Below are 21646 nucleotides of genomic sequence, written 5' to 3'. Positions count from 1 at the left end.
TAAAACCCACATGGGGGGAGGGAAAACCTCAAACCAGTGGGCCGGTCCCTTTCCCCTAAAGCAGCAGAAAGACAGATCAGATACGTGTGGAGACCCCTTGCCACACTGGCTACAGGAGAAGGTAGTGAGAGACTGCTTACGAAGGCATGCCAGAGCACTGCCGGAGCCAGTCTTCCTGAGCATGGCGATGGTGCAGGGAATGGATGGGGGCAAGACAGAGGGGGGAGGTCAGCGCCCTCTCTTTAATCCACCTCCTCCATGCGTGAGGCATCCTCGTCTCCTTCCAGAGGGGGAATATCTTCAGAGACAGCGGCACTAGGCTCTTCAGCAGCAACTTCATCTTCCTCAATCCTGAGCCCCAGCTTGATCATCCTATAGATACGCTTGGAGTGAGTCTGTGGATCCTCCAAGGAGGAGCCAGAGGAAAGCAGTGCTGTCTCCAAGAGCAGCACCACAAGGTCCTTGACGGCCTGGTCGTTCTTGTCTGCCTCGGCCTTCTGACGCAGTGTCTCTACAATGGGGTGGTCAGGATTGATCTCCAGGTGCTTCTTGGCCATCATGTAGCCCATGGTGGAGTTGTCTCGCAAGGCCTGGGCCTTCATGATACGTTCCATGTTGGCGGTCCAGCCATAGGTGCTGGTGACAATACAGCAGGGCCAGGAGACCAGCCTGTTTGAGACCGTCACCTTTTCAACTTTCTTCTCCAGGTTCTCAAACTTGGCTTTGTTCTCCTCCATCATCTTCTTCTCGTCCTCATCCTCTGGCAGCTCCAGCCCTTCTTTGGTGACGGACACCAAGGTCTTGCCATCAAATTCCTTCAGCTGCTGGACGCTATACTCATCAATGGGCTCTGTCATGTACACCACCTCAGAGCCGCCTGCAGGATGACTCCCAGGCATACTCTTCATCATCGTTGTGCTTGGTGGTAACCACAACCTTCTCAGCCACAAGGTAAGCAGAGTAAAAGCCCACACCGAACTGTCCAATCATGGAGATGTCTGCACCAGCCTGCAAGGCTTCCATGAAGTCGGCTTTGGTGCCAGACTTCGCAATGGTGCCCAGATTGTTGATAAGGTCTGCCTTTGTCATGCCAATACCGGTGTCCACCAAGGTGAGGGTGCGATCATGGGGATTGGGAATGATATCTGTCTTCAGCTCTTTGCCACGTTCCAGCTTTGAGGGATCTGTCAGACTCTTATAGCGGATCTTGTCCAGTGCATCAGAGGCGTTGGAAATGATCTCCTGCATAAATATTTCCTTGTTGGAGTAAAAGGTGTTGCTTATCAGGGACATAAGCTGGGCAGTCTCTGCCTGGAAGGTGTGTATCAAAACAAGTGCTGTACAACTACTGTTTAGATGGTTTACTTGAACTCACAGGGACACAGGTAAGAAATATTTTCATGAACAGAAGGATGGAGGAATTGTGCATTGTACGAAACCAAGTTTGTGTTCAACCAAAAGATGAGGATCTCCCATTCCTTCACTCTGTGCCGGGTTGTTCAGAATATCTCCAAAACCAATGCAGTCACAGTTGCCTTTCCAGATATCCAGGGACAAGTTCGCACTAGGAAGGAAAGGAAGATGCTGGAGCTGCTTCACTGCTTGGAATTCCATCTGCAGCTTCAGTGGTGCATGCAGCCCCGGAATATTCTCGGAGTAGAAAAAATCATCTTATCTTGATTTAGCAACAACAACAACAAAATTATCCGGTGTGTCCAAAGGATGAACAGGGGAAAGTTTGCTCTTCACATTTGTAAAACCTCTATTTATCACATCACAGCTTTCAAATGCTTCAGCAGCTGACAAATCAGAAACCGCAATACAGTTCTTCAGCTGAGATCCATCCGCTCTGGAATTCACCTCAAGCTGTGTTTTTTTATAAAAAAAGAAGGGGGGAAGGACAGTCGTCAAAGACAATGGGAGCTGCAGTGAAGCAACCCCTGTCGGAAGCCCCCCAGCCTTCTCCCTGCCCCATGCAGAGGTTCCCTTTCTCTTACCTGGTCTTTTGGGGGGAGGCTTGGGCAGCAGCCACAGCGGTGCACGATCGAGATCCTGCAAGAAAGAAGGGATCTTTGAAGCACTGCTTCTTTGGATCGAATCCTGTTGGCTGCTTTTGCAGTGGCATTTGGGTGGCCCCTGGGAGAAGAGGAGGCTGGACCAGGTGGGCCCTTGGCCTGATCCTTTTGTGTTTCCTAAGGCCCCCCTCCTCCCCCCTGTCCCATTACCTCAGGGGCGAGAGGCCGTCGTCTGGGCTCCAGTCCCTCCCGGAGGAATGCGGCGGTTCCACGGCTGTACTTCTCCCTCGCTGCAAAACAAACAGAGACATCATCAGGCGCCTGTCTCCCAGCCACGCTAGCCCCAGTCTGGGGCAGGAGGGTGGGGGACCTGGGAAGGGGCATTTCCACTTACCTGATCTTAAAAGGGCTCCCCACTTCTCCACCGTACGGGCGTCCGACCGGCCTAGCACAGAAGCAACAGCCAAAGTCTCCTCCCTCACCTGAGAAGCTGTTTTAATGGGAGGAAACTTTGGCTGCTGCTTCTGTGCCAAACCGGGCCGGGATGGAGCCATGCCCGTACGGAGGAGGGGCAGTGGGGACGCGCCGCGAGGGACGACAGCTGGGAACCGCCGGGATGTTTGGTTCTTCATTCCGGGAGCCGGATCTGGAGCCTCATCCCTGGAGGCGTGGCCCTGTGGAGGAAGAGGGACATCACATGAGAATGGAAGCCACAGGTGGGAGAGTGTTTCTAGGACTCCCAAAACATGTTCCACAAGGATCCCTTCATTCCCTCTGCCCTCGTACCTGATGTTTGCCACGTCCCTCCAGGGATTTGGCCAGAACAAAATAGGTGTTGGGGAAAGGCTCCCACACTGCAAAGAAAAAAGAAACATGAGCAGGCGCCTGGCTCCCTGCCATGCTAGCCCCAGTCTGGGGCATGAGGGTGGGGGACGAGGGAAGGAAGCATTCCTAAAATATGGGGCACTCTATTGGCATTTCCACTTACCTGAGCTGGGAGCCTTTCCCCCTTTGTTCTGGCCGGCCTCTCGCCTAAGGAAGAAACAAGCTCAGTTAGTATGATTGGGGGGGACAGGGAGAATTCTGGGCTTGATCTCCACCAGAGCCAGATTATTCAATGGACAGAGTAGGCCTATGGGCCAGGCAACAGTGGATCAGAATAAGTGCTGTTTGTTTTGCGTATTAATTATTGTTGGTTGCTAAAATCAAAAACGTACAGTGGTGCCCCGCAAGACGAACGCCTCGCAAGACGGAAAACCCGCTAGACGAAAGGGTTTTCCGTTTTGGAGGCGCTTCGCAAAACGAATTTCCCTATGGGCTTGCTTTGCAAGACGAAAATGTATTGCGAGTTCCTGCGGGGTTTTTTCCCTCCCCCCCTTTTTCTAAGCAGCTAAGCCGCTTATCAGCTGATCCGCTAAGCTGATAAGCCGCTAAAAGCCGCTAAAAGCCGCTAAACCGCTAATAGCGCTAATCCGCTAAGCTGTCAATGGGCTTGCTTTGCAAGACGAAAAAACCGCTATACGAAGAGACTCACGGAATGGATTAATTTCGTCTTGCGAGGCACCACTGTATCAGGATATGATTTGCAAGGAGCCCAGGGATATTTTGACTGCCTAGGGGCCTCCACAGGTTTTAACCTGGAACTGTGCCCAACCAAGGGCCAACTTTGGGCTCTCAGATGTCAAGGGCCCCCTGTAGGCAGAGGCGTAGCTGGGTGATCTTGCGCCCCTGGAGAACCATCCAGATCGTGCCCCCTAGCCACGGACAAATGAGCTCTTCTTTCTGCCTGTCCTCCAACCCTCCACCCTTTCAATTCACCCTCTATCAAAAACCTTTTCTTATGAGGCAATAGCCCAGTGTGAGCACACCGGCCGTGCCCTCCTCAGACTGCCCCACCCCTGCCACAGAAGGGCACAGCATACCTGCAGGTGTTGGTTTTGGACGTGGCACCGCTGGGCTGCTGCTTGGCTGGAGCCCTGACCGGGATTTCCAAACCACGGCCCTGCAAAGGAAGAAGGACATTTTACTCTCCTGCCATAGGCATCCACTCTAGGGGACAGGGGTCCCGTGGGCCCTCCCCAAAGATTTTCTTCTGGGGCAGATCGCCCTCCATATTGTCTCTCCCCCCAGCCACATCAGGGGACGGCCAGCCAGCGGAGGGACCTAGGGGGCAGGTGGGAGGGTGAAGGCCGCTCCCTGCAAGGCCCTTTCCACCTGGCCTGGGGGGCGAGGCCCAGACCCACCTGCCAGCCCTACTGAAGAGGCTCCTCCTGAGGCCAGAGGAACATTGCCCAGCTATTGTTTTATTGTTTTATTGATTTATTATGCTGTAAACCGCTTTGAGATTTTTATTAAAAATATAAAGCGGTATAGAAATATAAATAAATATGTGGGAAAGGAATTCCCCAAGGAATTAACATACCACAATGTCCAAGGATATTTGTTTCTGCTTCTGCCTTCCTTTTTGAGAAGCTGTGAGACAGAAAGGAAAATCAAAACAGAGGAAGTTACCAACCAGTTATTCACAACAGAAAATATCCTGCCCACAGCCAGCCCCGGCTGGGCTCCAAACTCCAACCATCTTCTTACCAGCCAGATGCACTGACCCCTTGCAATTCTGCCTGGGGTGGAGCAAAGGGACAGAGAAACCATGTCCCTCAGGACATGGATATGAGAGCCACACCATGCAGCCCTCTCAATATCTCAAGGACCATTACGGGGAGAAGGGAGAAAGCTTGTTTTCTCCTACTCCAGAGGCCCTTAGGACCTGATGCCGTGAATTCAAGTTACAAGAAAGGGGATTCCAACTCAGCTTCAGGAAGAACTTTCTGAGAGCAAGAGCTGTTTGACAGTGGGAAGAAATCCCTCAGTGGGCAGTAGACTCTCCTTCCTAGGAGGTTTTTCAGCAGAGGTTGGATGGCCATCTGCCATGGATGCTTTAGCTGAGATTCCTGCATTGCAGGGGGTTGGACTAGATGACCCTCAGGGTCCCTCCCAATTCTACAATTCTATAATCCTATGGGGTTCCAGGTTCTCACCTTTGCGAAGCTCACTCATTGTGGAGCAGTAGAGCAGGGTCAGGTTTGGAAAGCAGTACAGCAGACTTGAAAGCAACTCTCCTTCCTTGAGAGTCTGAATGTTGGGGGGGAGGCAGTTGAGAGTTGGTTGAGAGTGGCGGGTTCTAGAAGGGGGGGGGAGGGAAGGGACGGCTTCCGATGGCTGCAGGAGCTTCCTGCCCTCAGAAGGAAGCCATGTCAGATGTTGGGCTTCCGAAGAACGTCTGCAAGCCGGACACTCACTTATAATTATTTTATTTAGTGAATTTATATTTCACCCTGTAGATACGACACAGCTGAGGTGCAACTGGGAACATTGCTTGAATAAAAACCACTGACTTCAAAGTGCCCAAACTTACCTGCTTCTTTAGATGTGTGTCAGTAATGCAGACAGTAGTGGCTAGATTTCTGATTCTGTTGGATTGCTCCTAGATTCTGGCTTCCTCACATGTAAATGTGGCAGACACACTTAAGGAACAAATACTGTTGCTTCCATCATGCCTACTTGGACCCATCCACCCTTACATCCGTGCCCTATTTTGCATGCTTAAATAGTTCAATAAATAAACTCAAACAACAACAACAACTGTGGAGCTGTGAAAAATTCACTCTCTGTGTTTTGCTCCTTTATTGTTAGTTATTCCCCTTGCAGAAGAAGAGGGTGGGATCTTCGTCTTCCTGCCCATCCCTTTCCCCACAGAAGCAGCCTTCCGCTTTCCTTTCACTTGGCTGAATCAGGCCCCACAGGTTTAATCAGATGTGCAGCCAAGGGCCAAGTCTGACTATCTGTACGATGTGCACCCAGTTTACTGTGTGGTCCTCTAAGGAGGCCTTTCCCATCCACTGTCCTCTTTTCTGAAGAGCGTTGTTGGTAGCGATGGCCTTGGCTATCCATGCCAATGAGCCTTTGATAGTGTGTCCATCGCTTAGGGGTCCCAACGAAAGCAGAGCAGAAGGGGTGCTGCTGCCGCTATGGAGCTTGTGGCAGAGCTTGGGCTCTTAACTCTCCCTTTAGCATCATGGGATTGTGGAGCTGGGAGGGACCACAGGGACAATCCAGCCCCCTGCAATGCAGGAATCTGTCAGCCAAAGTGGGGCTCCAACCCATGACCCTGAGGTTAAGAGTCAGGCTCTTCTGGCTGAGCCATGATTGGTGGTCAGCATTTAATCTCGGCCTCTCTGGCAGTGAGGAGCATTGCACTCCTTTGCCACATTTGGGGGTGTTTTTGGAAGAAGCTGGAGGCCACCACTGTATACTCTCCCATATTACATATTTAAGGTTACATGTTATCTTTATCATCCCCATTCTATAAATCAGAGCTTCCTAATCTTAAACACAATACAGTGCATAGCTGTCAAGTGTCCCTTATTTGAAGGGACAGTCCCTTATTCCAGCGCCATGTCCCGCTGCTGTCCCTTATTGATGGATGTCCCTTAAATGTCCCTTAAATGATGTCCCTTAAATTTCAAAGGAAGCAGCTCCTCTCCCTCCCTCCCTCCCTCCCTGCCGGCCAGGGAGGAGGGAGGCTCCAACTGTGTTGCTTGGCTGTGTTGCTCACCCAATAAGAAGTCTAAGAAAGACTGGGGGGTGGAGCTTGCATGCCTTGTGTGTGGCTAGTTAATGGAAGCTAAGGGGTTTTTTGAATGCTGGGCGCCATTTTGTTGCACGTGCTGCTGCAAACTTTGTAGTGCAAAGCCAGGCCGGGGAGCCATCTTAAGTTGAGGCGGCATAGGCCTTGTGGTGCATGTGATTCAGATTCTATTTAGTTGAACCTCTGGTTACAAAGTTGGTTGGGCAGTGTTTTCGAAGCTACCAGCATGAGTCTGACCAGACTGCAGGAGGACAGGAAGACTGGAGTGTCTGGAACAGGTGAGGCTGCAGGTCCCTTATTTTGGCTGCTGGTCCCTTATTTTCAAATCTGTAAGTTGACAGCTATGATACAGTGGTACCTCAGGTTAAGTACCTATTTCGTTCCGGAGGTCCGTTCTTAACCTGAAACTGTTCTTATCCTGAAGCACCACTTTGGCTAATGGGGCCTCCTGCTGCTGTTGCGCCACTGCTGCGCAATTTGTGTTCTCACCCTGAAGCAAAGTTCTTAACCTGAAGCAATATTTCTGGGTTAGCGAAGTCTGTAACCTGAAGTGTATGCAACCTGAAGTACCACTGTATATCCGGAATAAGGTCTTGGGGCTTACTTGCATATGAAAAGATTTTAACCCAAAGATATTGGAAGTAATAATAACTACCCACTTAGAACTGTCATTTTAACATTCCATCATCCCTTTTTTCCCTTTATTAGTATTCTTCTAGAAACTGGGGGGGTTCTGCCTCAGAACATACAGGTTGATTCTGTGACAGACCAGAACCAAAATATATTGCAAAATATATTGTCTATATATTGCTTCTATGTTGCACGCTACTTGGAGATTTTTTTTTAAAAAAAGAAGTTTATATAGTGGTACCTCGGGTTACAGATGCTTCAGGTTACAGACTCCACTAACCCAGAAATAGTACCTCGGGTTAAGAACTTTGCTTCAGGATGAGAACAGAAATCGTGCAGCAGTAGCGCGGCAGCAGCAGGAAGCCCCATTAGCTAAAGTGGTACTTCAGGTTAAGAACAGTTTCAGGTTAAGAACAGACCTCCAGAATGAATTAAGTTCTTAACCCGAGGTACCACTGTAAATGCTTTTAAATATATTTAAATAAATAAATATGTGGCATCAATGCTGCAGAAAACTCTTTTGGCTTTTAGCATTTAGGTGTAGTTTGTGAGTTGTTTTTTTATAGCTGTGTTCAGTATTCCTTGTCTGTCTGTGTTAGCACTGTGTTGTGTTGTGAATACACTGCACACAGTCCTGTACTGTATTATCATAAGCAGTCAGCTCCACAATTATCTTTTTTTCTGGCAGTTATTATTCATTGTTTCCAACTGCTTAAGCAGCCACCAGCGAGCAAGCAATACAACAACCTAGATTTGTGGCAGACAATTTTATTCTCTACTCACTGTAAAAAAATATACTGGTATACTACTATTATTGCCACCCAAACCTTGTGAGCGTATTAGCCAGCTTTCTGACTGATGCCAAAATTGGGGTTCGGCTTTTGCTGCTCATCTCTGCATGGGACTCTGAGACCCCTAAGTCCATGATGCAATGCAATCATAACTCTACTACATGCGTGTGCCCAGGGCCAGATTTAGATTTGATGAGGCCCTAAGCTCCTGAAGGTAATGGGGCCCTTTATATGTCCAGCTGTCCTTTGCCAACAACAAATTGTTGCTGTTTTTTGTGTTGAAGATATGCGATATGGTGATTTATGGACCTAACAGGTATCTAAAGCCATTTGCACACAACAAAATAAGTATTTAATCAAAGTAATTGTTGAACTGAAATACAATTAAGAAGTATATAGCTGTGGGTAAACCACAGAGCCTAGGGCCTTGCCGATCAGAAGGTCAGCAGTTTGAATCCCCACAACGGGGTGAGCTCCCGTTGCTCGGTCCCTGCTCCTGCCAACCTAGCAGTTCGAAAGCACCTCAAAGTGCAAGTAGATTAATAGGTACCACTCTGGCGGGAAGGTAAACTGCGTTTCCATGCGCTGCTCTGGTTCGCCAGAAGTGGCTTAGTCATGCTGGCCACATGACCCGGCAGCTGTACCCCGACTCCCTTGGCCAATAAAGCGAGATGAGCGTCGTAACCCCAGAGTCGGTCACGACTGGACGTAATGGTCAGGGGTCCCTTTACCTTTATATTAATAGTCAAATTGAGGGGGGGGGGCAAGAGAGTGGGGCCCTAAGCTATAGCTTGTTTAGCTTATATGTAAAACCAGCACAGGCTAGTGTATTCATGGGGACGGGGAGTGGAGGAGAGAATGAATGAGATGGATCTTGCTGTTTTACTGCGTGCCCGAATCTCTGTGCTTCTGCAAGCAAGGAAGATAGACCTGTCAAGTTCTCCTGAGACAAAGAATTCCAAAGCATTGGGGCCACCACTGAAAATGCCCTGCCCTGATTCCTTATTGGCTTGTACCAAACATGGAATGCAGAGCAGTATTTTGACACCGTATCTCATCGGGATAGTCACAAAAGGAGCATTAAAGGAATGTCAAATACTGTCTTATATGGAAGAAGACAGCTCGGTATTGCCTGTGTTGTAGACTGCTGGCCTGGCTTTGAGACCGGGTTCCCTCGCAGGTCTACCAGATTTAACCTGGGAGATTGCTCTACCATAGAGATGCAATCTTCAGTTCACTATCCGTGTATTGTATTTGCTGCAGTAGTGGAAGGGAGGAGTATTTATGCCCATGTTGAGATGGTGTGATTTAACTTTATTTGGTGTTTTTCAAATAGCAAAACCATATGATAGTTTGTTAATGAGCTTTATCCTTTTATTTAATTTATAAAAATTGATCTGTATTCTGAGCAGTGCAGCCAAGCCATTTACAGCTTAAAAGCTGCAGCCATGGATTCTTTTTCTGCATCACTATTACATTTCTTTTACATTACCACCTTATTATGTTGCATTTTCTGGACCTTTATTTTTATAGAATAATCTTAAAGTGGGGGGGAGTAACCCTAAAGCAAACCATTATGGATACCCAGTGCTTTTTTTCCTTTTTTTTTTAAAAAAAGTTTAGGGGTACTCTCATTTTGAAAATCACCATTTTATAGTTCAAATCGGGGGAAATAAATACAGTAAATGGACAAAAGTACAAAGAACATGCATTACACTGGGAAAGGAAGTGAAGTCGCTATTTTAGGTGGTAACAACAAAACGGACCAATCACCGTGCTAGATTCCAACTCCTACTTCACACATTAAACGCTCGCTTCTGTCTGAGACTCAGGAAACACCGTGACAGGAAATGAGGCTGCCATCGAGGGTAGCAGAAAAAAGCACTGTGAATACCTACAACTCGCCTCTCTCCACTGCTGAATGGAGGGTTGTTAAGGCTGGCTTCAGCTGAGCATTGCTATAATAATAAATTATTATTATTAATTCCCCGCCCATCTGGCTGGGTTTCCCCAGCCACTCTGGGCAGCTCCCAGCAGAATATTAAAAACATGATAAAACGCCAAACATTAAAACCTTCTCTAAACAGCTGAAAATGCTTAGCACTTTTGGAAGCAGATTCCATAAAGGGGCACACAACAATGGCTGAGTCCCAAGAGAAACTATTCTGTTTTCGTCTTCATAATGATCCTAACACGTTTCCGACAATACAATAAACAGCACAAACAGCATTTGACAGCAATGAATGTGAAGAGTGCCATGCAACCAATCAAGAAGGCAATGGTATCCAGGGAGTGATATTGGTACCAGGTCAAGTGATGGGCAGCTACTCTCAAGTGCTTGGCACCTTTGTGGCGCATGACAAACTCAATCCAAAAGACAGCCCGGTCCAGCGGCTTTAACAGTTGGTCATGGTGGATCTGTGATAGCCTTAATGCGTTTTCCTTATATCTGGAGGAAAGGGAGGTGGGGAAGAGAAATAAAAACAAATTGAGATAGGCAGAGGCATAGGAAAGTCAGGTGGTACCCAGTGCAGAAAATTTATTGTCATCCCCCCCCCACACACACACGTTGATTTATATACCGTATTTTTCGCTCTATAAGATGCACCAGACCACAAGACGCACCTAGTTTTTGGAGGAGGAAAACAAGAAAAATTATTCTGAATCTCAGAAGCCAGAACAGCAAGAGGGATCGCTGCGCAGCGAAAGCAGCCATCCCTCTTGCTGTTCTGGCTTCTGAGATAGCTGCGCAGCCTGCATTCGCACCATAACACACACACACATTTCCCCTTACTTTTTAGGAGGGAAAAAGTGAGTCTTATAGAGCAAAAAATACGGTATTTTTTTGGCCTGCAAAAATGGTTTTATGTTATTTCATATTTTCTTACAAAGGAATAATAATTAATAATAATAATAAACTTTTATTTATATCCCGCCCTCCCTGACCAAAGTCGGGCTCAGGGCGGCTAACATCAGATACATAACACTGGTATAAAATCAAACAATAATTAAATTACCTCCTAAAAGCATGTCAAAATCAAATTAAAGTCTAATTAGATGGCTTTCCGCAGGGTTAGGGTTGGGAACAGGAAGGGCTCCACTGAATTGAAATTTCAACCTTCAAGACATAGGAAAACGGCCAAGTAAAAAGCTATTTTCATGGAGGAGGGTCAAGATATTAACTGTTACAGATAGGTAGCCGTGTTGGTCTGCCATAGTCAAAACAAAACAAATTCCTTCCAGTAGCACCTTAAAGACCAACTAAGTTGGTCTCATACCAAGAACTGACTTAGTTGGTCTTTAAGGTGCTACTGGAAGGAAGATATTAACTGATATGCATGAAATTTCATATATAGCTCTATAATCCCTAGTGTACTAAGATAAGACCTTTGGAGCAGGCATTTTCAAAAAAAGTTTTTTATGAACCGCCCTAGTAAGGCAGTAATTGTTCCTTGATAATTTGTCACTCCCCTCCATGGTGGCCCCCCGCCCCGCCCCCCCTTCCTACGCCCATGGAGATAGGACCAGAACTCAATTTTTCATTTCAGTTTAGCAAGCACTGTAGCATTAAAGTCCTTGATGATTACCCCAAAATTCAAAATCAACACCTTTATTATGTCATCATGATCAATTGGTTAGCCTTTTGTTGCAACACACCCACATGGGCACACCTCTGGAAACTCTACAGCGGCATTAAAACTTGCCTACTGTTTTCCATTCCATCTCCAAAAGTGACTTATTGCTAATGTTGCAGCTGCTTAACTGAAGGCAATATCCTGCCCAGATTAATATTTCGGAAATATTGCAACAAAGCCTGTTAGTAAGCAGTGACAGTGGGTCCTGATGGACCTGGCAGGGCAACTAAGGAGTCATAGGGGTGTGGACAATGAGGTGCCAGGGGCCTGACCAGCTGTGGTTTTCTCTCCATCCTTCTCCCTTGCAAAGATATTGTGGGCACCTAAGTATTTGTACAACTGCAATGCTTAGGTAAAGGTAAAGGGACCCCTGACCGTTAGGTCCAGTCGTGACCGACTCTGGGGTTGTGGTGCTCATCTCGCTTTATTGGCCGAGGGAGCCGGCATACAGCTTCCGGGTCATGTGGCCAGCATGACTAAGCCGCTTCTGGCGAACCAGAGCAGCGCGCGGAAACGCCGTTTACCTTCCCGCCGGAGCGGTAACTATTTATCTACTTGCATGTTGACGTGCTTTCGAACTGCTAGATTGGCAGGAGCCAAAGATGTTGGCTATTTGCAGTTTATTTATTTTTTTATAAGATTTTTATTAAAGTTTCAAAAATTATATAAAAACAAAACAGAACAATAATACAAACAAACAAAAAAGAAAAACAATTATAATTTCAATCCCTTATTTTCTTATAACTTACTTCCCCGACTTCCTCATACCCCCCCCCCTCTGTATTCCAATTTCTATTTTGTTACTTCAGCAAATCCTTTCCCTTAATTTTCATTTAATTTTTGGCCTTTCTTTTCTTTTTACTTATCCATTACGGCTGGAAACCACATAATTTCTAAACCAACGTCATTCTAACATTCATTGGCTATTTGCAGTTTAGTAGCACTGCAGAGAGCTTGCTGGGGAGACCATGCATGACAAGGAACTCAAAAATAATTTTAACAAGGTTTTAATAACAAAAACAAAACTCCTTTTACACTAAACATAACAACAAACATGACCCAACCACCAACCCATCCTCCAGGGTAATGAGAGAGCTAGGTGCTGCTCCTTATATACTATGCCCAAATGCTGGCACAGCTTAATTAACACAACCTAGCAGCACCTGCTATGTTTCACAGCTGTAAGACTGGGTCTCGTTATTTGCCCTGGCCCTGGCCCTGGCAACGGGAGCTCACCCTGTCGCGGGGATTCGAACCGCCGACCTTCTGATCGACAAGTCCTAGGCTCTGTGGTTTAACCCACAGCACCACCCACGTCCCTCCGCAATGCTTAGCATCTAACTAAACTGAAAATGTGTCTTACTTTGGTTCAGAAGGTGTCCCTGCTATCCAGTTGCTTCACTGCTGGGAGAAAAGTTGTGGGGCCTCCACCTCTTAGGACCCTCTCTCTATCCTCCTACTTTGCAGTGAAACGGGGCATTTAAACACTGCAGCTGTATAAAAACTTAGCACCTAACTAAGGGCTCATCCACACTTCTGCTTGTGCCGTGCCCAGAAAGCATGCGTCCCAGCGGTTTTCCCCTTGCCCCGTTCCTTTTCAAGGGAAAACTCACTCTTTGGTGATAGATCAGAACAAATGGCAATCCAGGGCCAAAAAGGAATTGCTGTTTCCTCCAATTGAGCACTAAAGAGCAGCTTTCTCTTGGGTGGGGGAAAGCAGCAAGACAAGAGGAAGTGTGGATAAGCCCTGAGTGCCATAGCTTGGTTCAAAGTTGGTATCGCAATGTCTAGGGTGGATTCATGCCAAAGAAACTGTACATTACTCAACCCATATAAATAGCCAAAGGCGATGACAAATCTGCAGCAACAGAACAAACAGAGTGATACAGATCATACATCTATAATATGAGCTAACACCCAAGAAGTGAGAGAAAGGTTACCAGAGACATCAACAAACTGAAAGCCAGGTTGATTTCAAATCAAACAGTTTTATAGTGGTTTTATCCAACTCCTTTTTCCTGATTCTTCTTTTACAGCCAGTGCAGCCCCACTGAATTCTATGGGGATTGCTTCCCCATATGTATGCTGAAATATACTCAGAGTCGAAAGTGGATTCCATGCTCTTTATTCAGCTCATAGCGGTGAGGAGGAATGGAAGTTCCCCCAGAATGTCTGCCTTATATACATTATTTACACAATGGGCCCCACGTGATTGGCTAATTCCGGGATTCTCCTGTAGGCCAATCAGGTTGCGGGTTCCCTTCCACCTGGATCTGGATTGGGTGGCTCCTGTGGACCAATCAGACTGCTGCATTCTGAATCCTATTACTCTAGGACCAATCAGACTGCTGCCTTTTGGATCCTATTCAACTCAGTACATAACATATGAACTGCATGGCAGCCTGCATAGCTTAGTCTTAAAGGAGCCACACAGGGCTGTTAATAAGTTGACCCACCCCCCATAAATTCCCAGACCTGTGTGAAAAGATTATTCCCCTCTTTCCAGAATGTGCAGTAAAGTGGAGGCATATTAACTGGGCTAGGAGCTGGGAGATCAGAGTCAAAACCATCACAGAGCCATGAAGTTCCCTGTGTGATCATGGGCCAATTACTGTCTCTCTCAGCATCAACTCCCTCACAGGGTTGTTGTGAGAATAACATGGGGGGAAGAAGACCACTGTCCCTGATTTTGAACTGGGGGAGGACTGTGTGTGTTGCCAGGTTTGGAGTCATGAAAAACAAACACCTACAAATCAAAGGAGGTGCAAATCTGTGACAGAACCACAATATTTAGGCATATGAGCACCTGACTTTACATGCATATCTTCAGCAAATCCAATGTGTGGGCGCATACTTGCCCGGGTGAGGTGTGCAAGCAGGGTGCAATACATGCCTTGATACTATGGACATTGATTTGAACCATCCTACTTTTTACAGTAGAGACATCACCTTGCCAACAAAGGTCCGTATAGTTCAAGGTATGGTTTTCCCAGTATTGATGTATGGAAGTGAGAGCTGGACCATAAAGAAGGCTGATCACCGAAGAATTGATGCTTTTGAATTATGGTGCTGGAGGAGACTCTTGAGAGTCCCATGGACTGCAAGAAGATCAAACCTATCCATTCTTAAGTAAATCAGCCCTGAGTGCTCACTGGAAGGACAGATCCTGAAGTTGAGGCTCCAATACTTTGGCTACCTCATGAGAAGAGAAGACTCCCTGGAAAAGACCCTGATGTTAGGAAAGATGGAGGGCACAAGGAGAAGGGGACAACAGAGGACGAGATGGAGGGCACAAGGAGAAGGGGACAACAGAGGACGAGATGGTTGGACAGTGTTCTCGAAGTTACCAGCATGAGTTTGACCAACTGCGGGAGGCAGTGGAAGACAGGAGTGCCTGGCGTGCTCTGGTCCATGGGGTCATGAAGAGTCGGACACGACTAAACGACTAAACAACAACAACTTTTTACAGTAGCATTTTGAATCTAACGCCATTTTGAATTTATCCTTACAGCAACCCTGTAAAGTAGACTGCAGTGTAATTCTAGGAAATTTTGCAATTCTAGAAAAATAACATGCTCAGTGCTAAGGAGCAATACTCTTCCATAATCAGCTTTTGACACTCGACATGGTTTATGCACATTTCCACAGGTAAAGCTGCCATACACCTGGCCCTGAAGCAATCTCACATGCATTCTGCAGACTAATGGAGACCACTATTCATCTCTCACTTTCAGAGGAGAGTTAGCGACTGACTCACGTGGCGTTGAGAATGACAGCCTTCACAGCATCCACTAAATCTTCGGCTTCCATTGTCTGGATGTCCAGCCCCACAGCCATCCCCTTGGCCTTCATGTGCTGAATATTGTCAGGCTGGTCAGCAAACATGGGAATCCCCACTGTGGGAACACCATGGTAAATAGCTTCATAAATCCCATTGATCCCACCATGTGTTATGAAGGCTTTGGTTTTGGGGTGTCCTGGAAGGAGAAGGTGAGACTCTGTTGACTATGGGATGTGACAAGTAGGTTATTATCATTGATTCTTAGCAACAGTGCCCAGCATAGTCCAACTGTCAGGCAATCTCTGGAGATTGCAGTTCACTATACATAGTAATGTTTCTAGAACTCAACGCTGACTCTGGCCAAGCACACAACAACAGCTTTGTGAAACAGAGAGAGTTTGCAGTCCTTGGTGTCCTGAATAGTGGAAAACGCAAAGTACCAAAAGTTTAGCACTGTCTGGGGGCTTGGTTTTCCCTGGGGTGTACCCTATGTGTTTCCCCTGCCTCTTCCTGTTATGGGAATGGTTGCTAAACATGGGAATCCCCACTATAGGAATACCATGACAAACAGGTTCATAAATTCCACTGGTTCCACCATGTGTTATAAAAGCTTTGGTACTGGGGTGTCCTGGAGAAGGAAGAGGAAAATTTACTGGATATGAAATGGTTAAATTATAACTGATCTTAAGCTACAGCATTTGAGCTTAGTCCAAATGCCATGCTATCCCTGAATGTTGCATATAGATATAGCCTCAACAAGAAAGCAGGCAGCACAGAACACAGGAGCGGAGTAAACTTGCTGGTTGGACTAGAAAACTCTCAGGGTCCCTTACTACACTACAGTTCTGTGATACTATTGAAGTGTAGATGGGTTCCCATGAAGCAAAACAAAGTGATAACTGCAGGAACCTTTATTGAATTAACAGAACTGGACAACATAATAATAAGAAAGGGGGGGAATCAAATTGGCTCCAAGCCAAAGGCCAGGCGGAACAACTCTGTCTTACAGGCCCTGTGGAAAGAAATCAGATCCTGCAGGGCCCTGGTCTCATGAGACAGAGCGTTCCACCAGGCCGGAGCCAGTGTTGAAAAGGCCCTGGCTCTGGTTGAGACTAATCTTAGTTCCTTAGGGCCTGGGACCACTAGGGTGTTGCTATTTATGGACCTTGAGGCTCTCTGTGGGGCATACTGGGAGAGGCGGTCCCGTAGGTACGAGGGTCCTAGGCCGTGAAGGGCTTTAAAGGTCAAAACCAGCACCTTAAATCTGACCCTGTACTCCACCGGGAGCCAGTGCAGCTGGAAAAGCACTGGGTGAATATGCTCCCATAGCAGAGACCCTGTGAGGAGCCTCGCTGCAGCATTCTGCACCCGCTGGAGTTTCTGGGACAGCTTCAAGGGCAGCCCCGCATAGAGCGAATTACAGTAGTCAAGCCTGGAGGTGACCATTGCATGGATCACTGTGGTCAGGTCATGGCAGGAAAGAACAGGGGCAGAGCAACTGCTTATATTCATTTCTGAATGTCTGGGCCACTCCCAACGTGATTGGCTATCTAAACTTCTAAGCTGCGAATCATAACTCAGAGTTTAAGGGCCAATGGCAGTGGCCCAAATGCTGAAATGTTCTGTGGTTGGATTATCATGTATCGAATCAGGACACAGGGGCTCAGAATCCCTAGTCCGGACTCAAGCTCAGGCAAACACAGACCACTGGATACATGACAACTACCATTCTGTGATCAGGAATGGATCAGAATAGAACAAGGGGAGAATGCTCATTGCTGTCATGAGTGAGGAAAGTGAGGATGGAGGAGAGATATTTCCTAGGGATTGGCAGAACACAGCAATGAAGCCATAACTACAACAAGCATGAGGTCTCTCTCACCAAGAAGATCATTTTGTGGTATCCAGTCATAAATCCTGGTGTTGGAGCCTAAACTTTCTGGTCTTTTCCCTTTGTGGCGCCAAAGAACCTGGTTTAGAAAAAAAAAGAGGAAAGCTTCCATGACTCCTACATTCATAATGTAGGTGTAAAATTTAAGAAAACAAACAAACTAAAAGTTATCCAGAGCAAATTCCATCTGCTTCTCAAAGCAGACCTTGGGGAGTCTACCTTCTTCTCTATGAATTATTCTGCACCAATAATTAACTCTCATAACATGTATTAGACAAGGATAGCTTCAACGTCTAACACAACTCTAATGTATTTAAGTAAAGGGATGTACAGTAAATTTCACAGGTCAGTTAAGGGAATTGACACAGCATTTTCACAAGTCCACTAGACAACTTTTTGTTTTTGTTTTCTTTACCAAACAACATGAATACTGACCTTCTGTGGAAGCTGGCTAAGTGCCGAAGCAACGATGTTGCTCTTTTCATCCGTTAAGTTTGCAACAAGAGAGCCCAGAGAAAACACCACAATGCCATGTTCCCCTGAACTCTGGACAAATTCTTCCATTTCCTGTCAAAAGTTCAAAGCAAATTTTAAAAATAAATAAATATATTGACAAGTCACATTCCTAAATGTCCTTTCTGGTTGAACCTGATGCATGAGTAGCAATGTGAATATTTTTCTTGATATTTAATGTTCTGAGGGAGTGTTTGGGAAATGATCTTTAACTTCCAGCTTCCAAACTGTTCTTTAGGCTCCATGGAAGCCTATTAGAGTTCTAAAGGTAAAAGGTAAAGGACCCCTGGATGGTTAAGTCCAGTCAAAGGCAACTATGGGGTGCGGCACTCATCTCGCTTTCAGGCTGAGGGAGCCGGTGTTTGTCCACAGACAGCTTTCCAGGTCATGTGGCCAGCATAACTAAACCGCTTCTGGCACAACAGAACACCGTGACAAGTGCCAGAGCACACAGAAACGCCAGTTACCTTCCTGCCACATTAGTACCTATTTATCTACTTGCACCGTTGTGCTTTCGAACTGCTAGGTTGGCAGGAGCTGCGACAGAGCAACGGGAGCTCACTCCATCACGGGAATTCGAACCGCCGACCTTCCAATCGGCAAGCCCAAGAGACTCAGTGGTTTAGACCACAGCGCCACCCAGAGAGCAGAGTAGTCAACAGACAAAGTCACTGGTCACTCCAACTGCAGACACCTTTTCTCCACTTTTTCACCTGTGCTTTTCACATCAGCCTGAAAAGCAGAAATTAAGCAAGCCAAGTTCTTCCTGGCACAACTATATCAGTGATGATAAGCTTCCATCCTGCTCATTAACTACATTTGCTACACTTCTCATAATGTATAATTCACTCAGCAAGAACAATGGGACCTTCTCTGAAGAAAGCACGCCTAACTGAAATTTGGTTTCAGAATTACCTCTGGCAAAGGCTTGGCTGGCTGACACTGCAGACCCCCCACAAACTCAAAATTTGGTAGGAGAGGCCGTGGGAATTCAAGGTCCCAGTAGGTACGGATCAACCAGATTTCGGCTTTCCCCATCACTTCACACTGAGTTGTGGGTCTTCCTGTCAAATGAGAAAGAGGAATGAGGTTACATTCAGCTTGTCTCTCCTTCACATTTTCAACATTTCCACAAATAGTGAAAGCTGGTTCACACATTACATTTCAACTAGACACCTAAAAAAAAGTAAGAGATGTGAACAGGAACTGTGGACAGAAAGAAATACATGTATTATGAGCACTCATTCACTAGCAAGCTGGACTGGCTATGGCTCCTTGATGGATATTCTTTCAGGGGTAAATCCAAGTTTTCTCTTCCATAATGTTAGAAAGAACCAATTGGCCTGAAGTCAGCGTTGGTAGCTGAATGTGCCCCAAACTAGTGACAATCTATTGACAACCAGGCCATTGGTTCAGTTCTTGTCACTGAATTCTGCATAGAACCCTGTGCAGATACTATCTGTTGCAGCTTTTGGTTCCTTCAGCTTCCTTGACTTTCTTACCCCCTCAACATTACCGATGCATTGATAACACATCTTCCCCTCAAAACAACAACAGTGTGGTGGTGATCACACATACAGCTGTACGAAGATTATCTTCATGTGGTATCTTTCCAATGTGCAGGAGCTAAAGATGGGTCAATTGTGGCTGCTCTCAGTTTCTTTCTTCCCCAATCAATTTCAGTTGTTCACATTAGTGCATTAAAATGTCATTCATTTAAAAAGTTTTCACAAAAAAGTGTCACTCCTAACCGACATATTTTTGTATGCACTTTTGCATATTATACACATATTTGCAAGCAGTTTTCCCTAATATACTAAGCTATTCTCACAAATGTATGCATTTCCCTGCATGCTTCACATAACTTACACATTTTTGTACAATTTTTTTGGTTGATTGAACTGCATCGCAAAATTCTGGTAACTCCAGTTTCAAAGCATAGTTGTGTGTCTGTCACTCCGAGAAGTGGAAATTACTTTTTTTTTTTAATAATATTTATTAAATTTTTACATAGCTTTACAATATCAGATTAAGTTTCTCCACCATCCATTGCAATAAAACACATCAGTAAAATACCACACAGAAGGATCCTGATGAAATTATAGATAGAACGACATAAAAGTTGCTTGTTCATCATTTGTTGAGTGGTGGAAAAGAGCAGAAAATCCCAGAATAATGTCTGTGCTTCAACTCCAAAGCTAATTTTAGATATGATTCTAGTTCAATTTGAACTCAGGTGAAGCAATAAAAGAACAAAGCAGGTAAGATTCACTCCTCCCTCCCTTACAGATGATTAGGCTCTAAAGCTTAGTAGAGTCTTTTCCCAGCTGACTGTGGCTCTACACAGCCCCAGGATGAGGCCCTTCCAATCTTGCTGCTTGCAGGCCCTTTCTAACTGGTCATGCCAAGGACTGAAGTTGGAATCCTTGACCTCTTTAGAGCATCTAAATAATCACAATACTTTGGGAAGAAGAAACAAAAACAGGCTTACCTAAAACCTGACTGTAATAAGAGTCCCAGTCTCCATACCAGGTCTGGAAAACATGGTCTTGCACGAGGTAAGATATTATATTCTTCACCCTTTCTCCAAATGACATTCTGTCCGTGAGCCCAGACAAGACAGCCGGTGCATAGGAAGGAGGGGCAGGTATCTTGCCACAATGTCTCTCCACCGTTAAGCCTGGCGTGAACTGCAGGGTGTACACAAACGGGATGTCCATTTTCACAGCAATCAGGTCGCCACAGGGTGTCGCAGGGTCTGCAAGGAGCACGTCGTAGTTGCTCTTTTTCAGGCGGGCCATGAGTTCCTGATCAGCCAGCACATTTTCACACTTGAACTTGTGGAACTTGTGTACTTTCCTCATCATCTTTCGCATCTCTTGGTAGAACCTGTAGAAGGTCAGAGCAGTTGGCTTGTGGTCCAGCAACAACGTGACGAATTCCTCAAAGAACGACTGGGCCTCATCCTTTCCGTAGGGCACAGGGAACACCTCAAACTTGGCAGCTGATATATCATCACTGGGTTCGATTAAGATGGACGCTGATGGGGCTAGGATGCTGACGTTGTGACCTCTATGCAGCAATTCCTGGATAATGACCTTGATATTTAGCCAGTGGCTGGCATCCTCTGGCCAGATAAGCACATTCCCACAGAAAATGTTTCCTACTAAGGCAAGCTGAAGTATTAACAATTGAATTGCAACCGCTCTTGCTGAGGTGGGGGCCATGATGTGTTTTTCTGGGAAAGCCAAAGATTCGTCTTCTGTCACTTGTCAACAAAGATGTCATTCAGTGCATAAAACTCCTATTCCACACCCTACTTCAGAGAAGACTTTTTACCAAGTGTGTTGAGTCTTGATTTTTAACTGTCCAGGTGGAACACTGTTTGAAGATTTCTGGAATGAGAAGACAAATGGCACAAGCCATCTCCATCACTATTTCAACTGAATGATATTTTTACATAACCATAACCAATAGAAATCTACTACCCACACCAATAAAATTACTCGAATATCATTTTATTCAAATAGATGATGCACCTATCTTCTCCTAGGCTATATCGCTCAGGTCCTTGGGGTATAGGCTAATGGCAGCTGTTCCAGTGGCATAGCAGCTTCAATATATTTGGGGGTATAGGATTTGTCAGGGAACTGCCATCAGGGCCGGAGGGAGAGAGCAAAATCCAGAGGGATTCCAGAGAGCGTCCCGGGATTGGGAGAGGCAGCCCATCTTCTGGGGAAGA

The 21646-nt window shown here is 46.1% G+C and overlaps 2 protein-coding genes across 2 annotated transcripts; both read right to left on the bottom strand.

Moving 5' to 3' along the window:
• Positions 1-867: 867 nt before the first annotated feature.
• Positions 868-6746, bottom strand: LOC309328502 (uncharacterized protein; the record flags this gene model as incomplete). Its single annotated transcript, XM_081838503.1, has 7 exons — positions 5431-6746; positions 3938-4487; positions 3004-3047; positions 2410-2869; positions 2226-2305; positions 1998-2052; positions 868-1307 (listed from the first exon to the last, which is right to left on the bottom strand). The coding sequence occupies exons 2-7, from the start codon at positions 4035-4037 to the stop codon at positions 868-870; spliced, it is 1179 nt and encodes a 392-aa protein (XP_081694629.1). The 5' UTR covers positions 4038-4487; positions 5431-6746.
• Positions 6747-9810: 3064 nt separating this feature from the next.
• LOC309327178 (UDP-glucuronosyltransferase 2A2-like) lies at positions 9811-21219 on the bottom strand. The gene is made up of 6 exons (XM_081836328.1): positions 20396-21219; positions 18820-18968; positions 17827-17958; positions 17383-17470; positions 15477-15696; positions 9811-10533 (listed from the first exon to the last, which is right to left on the bottom strand). Exons 1-6 carry the CDS (start codon positions 21129-21131, stop codon positions 10245-10247), a joined length of 1614 nt encoding a protein of 537 aa, XP_081692454.1. The 5' UTR covers positions 21132-21219; the 3' UTR covers positions 9811-10244.
• Between the last annotated feature and the right edge of the window lie 427 nt (positions 21220-21646).

Source organism: Podarcis erhardii (assembly GCF_964252035.2).
Source record: "Podarcis erhardii genome assembly, chromosome: 13".
Lineage (NCBI taxonomy): Eukaryota > Metazoa > Chordata > Lepidosauria > Squamata > Lacertidae > Podarcis > Podarcis erhardii.
This window is presented reverse-complemented; position numbering and strand designations above follow the sequence as displayed.

Coding starts and splice junctions, on each gene's coding strand:
- LOC309327178 (XM_081836328.1), bottom strand. CDS start 21,131: ATGGCCCCCACCTCAGCAAGAGCGGTTGCAATTCAATTGTTAATACTT. Junction 17,959..18,819: donor CAGCCAAGCCTTTGCCAGAG/GTAATTCTGAAA, acceptor AACTTTTGACAG/GAAATGGAAGAATTTGTCCA. Junction 10,534..15,476: donor GCTGTCATTCTCAACGCCAC/GTGAGTCAGTCG, acceptor CCTTTCCTCCAG/ATATAAGGAAAACGCATTAA.